We start from the raw sequence: 6,178 nt of genomic DNA, 5'->3' as shown, positions 1-6,178 counted from the left end.
GTTTTAACTTCACAAACGGGTTTTGAATTACGTTATACGCACAAGTAAACAACATTATCAATTACATCATTTAGGACACAACAAAATATTTTGACGGGTCTGTTATCGTTGTTTCAGGGTGAAGCATTGGTTTCCGTGAAGTTAGGATGATTGCGAAGTAGAACACTTTCATGAATGGGAAAAACGATAATCGTGAGAAGCGTATGATTGAATATTGTTACCTAGATAAATAAGAACAAATTTTTGATAACCTTGGACCTGGGAATTATGCTCGCGTCTTTCCTCGAATGGGGACCGTTCAAAACAGGGGCGTAAGAAGAAAGTATGTCGGAACATTTCTATGGAATTTGGTTGAAATATTTCGTGTTACAAAAAGGTGCAGCTGGTCTCAGTTGCAGTAGAATTTGCCATTCTGTGTTTACAGGAAAAATCGATGATTTCTACGTGTTGTGATCTCCAAGAGTATTCACGTGGATACTCTTATGAATATAATGTATCATAACTGAAGTTTGGTAGAAGTGTGATTGTCTTCATCGTACCATGTCCACTGTCAAAGATCTTAGAACTGTCGATAGATTATGTTAATGATTGCACAACAAACACTGGTGATATAGGTCCCTCAAAGATAGACTTAACTTTTCATGCAGATTCTAGATTTTGTTATACAACTGACAATATCTGTATTACATAATTCATCACGAAGCGAAATGTTATCGTTGTTTCACCGCCTAAATTAAATTTGGTATCTAGAAATAATGTCACTAGTGAATGGCAGTAAAGAACACCCATTTTGTAAAGAGAACAGATGTATAAATACTTATTTACCGTTTGCATATTCTAATGCACCTGTTATCTTTGTTAATGCTGTTTTGTGTATTCTAATATGTATTTTTGTTATTTAGATGAATTTTACAGTATTTAGAGAGAATTTAAACAAAGTCTAAAGCATTCTAACAAAGTATTGGATTATTGGAGGATCTTAGGATATACGCACTTCTTTTGTCTGAAACAATATATCATGGGTTATCTGCTGGTCTCAGAATTCAGGGAGATACTTTAAATTGTTCATATTGTCAATTTCAGATTGCAAAGGATTTCATTATGTTTTTACGAGAATGGTTTCCGTATTTAGGTGTTATCCTCATGACACTCTTTATAACTTAATGAACTCTGTTGATAATGATAAAATTGTTGCTATATAAGGCAGCGGATGATTTCGACCGCTTCATCTCTGACCAGAGAAGTTCGGGATGGTGTGACCGGAACATCGAATATTTGAACTAACAAATATTACAAGACTTTCGTGGTTATTCCGTGGATAAATTTTATTTACTTTGTTGCTGCCTCTAAATTCACAATGAGGGATCGTGTATTCTTTTTGACGTTATGGATACTTTCTGTGGCGGTTACCTTAAATGCCAGTGTGTTCCATTTTGACGAACCTGAAAACAATATCGACCTAAACTCAGTAAGCAAAAATTCTATTTGTCTTAACATTATTTATTATTACTCTCTAATTTTAATTGTCACAACTCGATAATTTTAATTTAACTTAAAATGTTCGAAAATTATTCAAAAATATATTTGAGTATTTTGTTTACGAGGACAATGGTTTGATGTTTGAAAAGTGGTTAACACGCCAGAATTTTTTATGTATTTGACTTCTTAACATTTGCACACTGCGTGTCTTATTAAATCAGTAAATTTATGAGTTTGTTTATAGTGCATTAAATATGTAAAATCTGTTTACTTCGTAACAGTGGAAAAATTACGACCCGCAAATTTTGTAGAATTTTTTCTAGCACCGATTTTGAAGCACGCCACTTGCAAGTGTTAATTACTTGTGTCAGTAAACGTGCTAATTTGTTAATTATTCCGTTCGTGTTCGAATTTAATAACGTTCAGAAAACACTCATTCTTTTAAGAAAATTAGATCAAATTATGCAGCTTAAGTTATATTAAGTTATAATTATTTAAAAAATAATATTATCATTTTTGAGGTAGAATTTGTTATCACTTTCTCATTAAGAGAAATGTTTTCTCTATCGCTATGATTATGTTTTCTCCAAGTTATCGTTTGATATAAATTGAAATGTATTAGCAATGATGCGTTTCGGTTATCTTTTTCACTTTTTTCGCTTAAACATATCTGCAGACATAAAATAATTTCAAGAAATATAACAATGTTATTGTTTAAAATTTTTAATATAATAGCAATAATTTGACAGAATAATTGGTACATTTAAATAACGATAGAAGTTAGGAATAGGATGTTGAGATCAAGGGTTAACAATTAAGTGTCTCTTTTACAGATGCAACTGATAAAGAAGGAGGGCTACCCCGTGGAAGCTCACATTGCGGTCACAAAAGATGGCTACATGTTGACAATGCACCGAATCCCCGGAAAGCCTGGAGCGCCAGCAATATTTTTACAACACGGTCTTCTAGGCAGCTCAGCCGACTGGGTTATACTTGGAAAGGACAAAGCTCTTGGTACGGAAATACGCAAATTAAAAAACCAAAAAGTTGAATTAACGTCAATCGCGTCACTCGAGGATTATCAAAAAACATTTGCATTTACATGATAACATTCAGTGATTCAACAACGAAGTAAAATTAACGAAGTTGAACAAACTTTTTCGTTTATTGCGCATACCAGTTTCTTCAGTTAGCATTTTTGTTCCGTGTATAGGTACAAATATTCCTGTGTTTCGGAAGAAACGATGCTAAGCTCGAGAATTATTTCGAAGATCGGAGATTAATTGAAAATAGGATTCAAGAAGAAATTAATGTTTTATTACATGTAGAATCAATAAGGTGTATGGCATGTGGTTGTTCAATTAAAATCACATGTAGAAGTTCTGTTTTATTACACAGCACACCTGCTTTTGGTTTTGTGAAATCAGATATATAAACTTGAATTTGCAAATTTCTCAATTTTCAAGCTCCTAATGTTGACAGTGGAAGTAGAAATTCTAAAAAGCAACAAAAATGCAAGATACGCGTTAGTTAAAACACTGACCACAACATGGTGCAATATATCTCTGAGAACTTTTGCGACTGTAAGAAAAACAAAATTGGGGTGTTGTAATTTAACGACGCTACTGCAAAGCATACAAACAACGTTCATTCCTATTCTTCTTAATCAACCATACGCATGTTTCCAGAATAAATATTATAAACATTTTCTTGAACGTTTAGAACACATCTTACTTTCTCCTCGTCAAAAACAATTTAAGAATCAGAATGTTTGGATATTCCAATATCTACCGTTAACAGTGGAAGTGGAAAGTTCGGAGAGCAACGAACATATAGCAAGATGTGTAATATTGAAAACATTCAATATATTATTCAAAACCGGCGTCATTATAATTAGAATGACATCAGAATGTCAGTTGTAATTTAATCCTCGTGATATTGGAGAAGTAGAAAAACAACAGTAATTCCTAATTTCCTTCATCATCGTCGCAGAGGTTAAAATATGATTTCCTGAACATTTCAGGTTATGCATATTTTGTCACCTTTTTATTGTGCCTCGTTTTTTCCGCTTCTTCTTAGAATAATATATTTCCTTGTTGGAATATACATATGGTCACGTAATATTAAATTGACATATTATTTACTCAAGTCATTGTTATAATTGCATTTGTGTACACATATTAAAGATTGAAAATTATAGGACATATTTAAGAATTTCTATTATATAAATTTTGAACTTTTAGGAATTTTATTATACATTTTTCGATTTTTAAAATTTTCTAGATTTAAATATTTGAAATTTTGTAATATTACTTCATTCAAAATTTGAGATGAGTCACTGGAATTTTTGAATCTCCAAATTTTAAAGTTTCGAGATTTAAAATTTATTTAATTCTACAATTTTTATCATTTGTGATATTAGAGGTAAAGAAATTGTAAATTGCAGAATATTGAGAATTTTAAATTGTCGAGTCTGAAGATTTTATAATTTTTAAATTTTTAAACTTTCGTACCGCAGAATATACTCAATGACAAGTAACAAAAAATTATCATTTTCGATAGTGGATAAAAGTTTTTGGAGAGATTACTGCTTGAGGTCATGAAACTGATAATAAAAATATTCGTAAACACGCATTGATTATAAATTACAGATTACAAATTATAGATAACAGTACCGAAAATAAAAAGCTAAGTGAGATAATTACATTTATCAAAAATGTAATTAAAATAACGCTTTTGTAGAGAGTGTGTATATTAATTGCAATGCGATATCTATGCTCGTTAATAATGCACTATATCAAGAAATGACAGTTAATTAAACGAATTATTTTTAATTTTTACAATTTAAGCTTACCTGTTAGCGGACCGTGGTTATGACGTATGGCTTGGCAATTTTCGAGGGAACGCTTATTCAAGGGCTCACGTTACTACACCCACCTCGAACGTGTCATTTTGGGACTTCAGGTATTTAAAAAATTATTTTTATTACGGTTTCACGTACAAATTATTGATCTTTTAACAAATATTTGCAATTTTTCATGATTTACTACCAGTTCAATTTTTATTTATTTTATTATAGAAAGTATGAAAAAGTATTTAAGATGAGTGATTTGACTCGATAGAATTTTTTGCTAAATATTCGCGATACGATGATTTACACGCGTAGGTGATATTCGAGTTGACGATGTAACGCGTGGGTTTACGCGACGACATGACGTGTGACGGTATAACGCGTGGATATATGTCGCGTGCCGATACAAAGTGTGCTCAAGCAACGCGTGACGGTATAACACGTGACAATACGTGTGACGGTATAACGTGTAACGCTATAACGACTAAATACCGTACGACGACGTAATTTGTGGTTGTACATATTAAACGTGACTACATATCGCGCGACTGAACGACATGCAACGATATAACGCGTGGCTATATAACAAAGAACAGCAACGTAACGACTCAGACTGTATACAGATACTCTCAGTTCAAATAAAGTAGCGAAATTTTGCGGTGTTCGATTCAGTAATGAAATTACAGAATTAGTAATTAATTAACCAATAACGAGATTATCTGTTCACTGTTTGACGATCAAATGTCTGTTTAGCTGGCACGAGTCGGGCGTCTACGACCTGCCTGCGATGATCTCCTACGTAGTCAACATGACGGAAAAGCCTTTGAAGGCGTATATCGGCTACTCGATGGGTACAACGACTTTCTATGTAATGTCCAGTCAACTGCCGGAAACAGCAGAACTTTTGGAAACGATGTACAGTTTGGCCCCGGTAGCGTACATGAAACATGTGAAGAGCCCCTTACGGTTGTTCGCCCCCTTCGCAACTGATTTCGAGGTAAATCGCAAATCTCTTCAGGTGTAAACCTGCTATTGGCAATATTCGGTTTTGTGACCCTAATATTTCCATCTGAATTTTCAGACGATGAGCTACATGTTCGGAAAAGGAGAGTTCATGCCGGATCGCTCGGTCCTGAAGAATCTAGCGAGACGCTGGTGCGCCGCCAACTTTTTCGAAGAACGAATCTGCAGTAATTCTTTCTTCTTTGTCGCCGGATTTGATAGAGCGCAATTTAATTACGTGAGTGTTCAAAAAATCTTGTACACAGAATAACTATTACTCTAGATTTTTATTATTTATTTTGAACTGTTTGCAGACGTTGCTGCCTACAATCTTGAACAACACACCGGCCGGCACATCGTTCAGAACCATGTGTCACTACGCTCAGGAAATTCACTCCGGATACTTTAGACAGTACGATTTCGGCGTGAAGAAAAATCTGGAGCTCTATCATCATCCTTCTCCTCCTAAGTACGATGTAACGAAAATCAAAGTACCAATTCATCTGTTCCACGGGGACAACGATTGGCTGGCTAGTCCCATTGTTAGTATTTCATCTTCACATTTAAATGTTAGTCTGCTATTTATTTAAACGCATACTTTTCTTCAGGATGTGCAGAGATTACATGAGGAGCTACCGAATTCTACTTTGTACAAAGTGCCGCTCAGGAGTTTCAATCACATAGATTTCATGTGGGCCAAAGATGCCCCCACACTACTCTATGATCCTGTACTGAAGATGTTGGACGAGTCTCAATAATTCTTAAAAACATATTAATGTAATTAACATTATAAGCTTGTACGGCTAATATAAACTTGATATACAGTTAATATTAACATATAAGTCT

At 33.8% G+C, this 6,178-nt stretch overlaps 1 protein-coding gene across 1 annotated transcript; it reads left to right on the top strand.

The window, feature by feature from the left end:
• The first annotated feature begins 1,224 nt into the window (after positions 1–1,224).
• Positions 1,225–6,167, top strand: LOC100880262 (lipase 3-like). Its single transcript, XM_012283320.2, has 7 exons — positions 1,225–1,468; positions 2,313–2,493; positions 4,329–4,443; positions 5,084–5,327; positions 5,412–5,570; positions 5,647–5,874; positions 5,941–6,167. Exons 1-7 carry the CDS (start codon positions 1,358–1,360, stop codon positions 6,088–6,090), a joined length of 1,188 nt encoding a protein of 395 aa, XP_012138710.1. The 5' UTR covers positions 1,225–1,357; the 3' UTR covers positions 6,091–6,167.
• Positions 6,168–6,178: the final 11 nt, after the last annotated feature.

This window comes from Megachile rotundata, chromosome 11, assembly GCF_050947335.1.
Source record: "Megachile rotundata isolate GNS110a chromosome 11, iyMegRotu1, whole genome shotgun sequence".
Lineage (NCBI taxonomy): Eukaryota > Metazoa > Arthropoda > Insecta > Hymenoptera > Megachilidae > Megachile > Megachile rotundata.
This window is presented reverse-complemented; position numbering and strand designations above follow the sequence as displayed.

Bases quoted from the DNA above. Each gene is read 5' to 3' on its own strand.
- LOC100880262 (XM_012283320.2), top strand. From the start codon at position 1,358: ATGAGGGATCGTGTATTCTTTTTGACGTTATGGATACTTTCTGTGGCG. The intron at 2,494-4,328 runs GTACGGAAATAC...TTACAATTTAAG, and splicing joins TGGAAAGGACAAAGCTCTTG to CTTACCTGTTAGCGGACCGT. The intron at 5,875-5,940 runs GTTAGTATTTCA...ACTTTTCTTCAG, and splicing joins ATTGGCTGGCTAGTCCCATT to GATGTGCAGAGATTACATGA.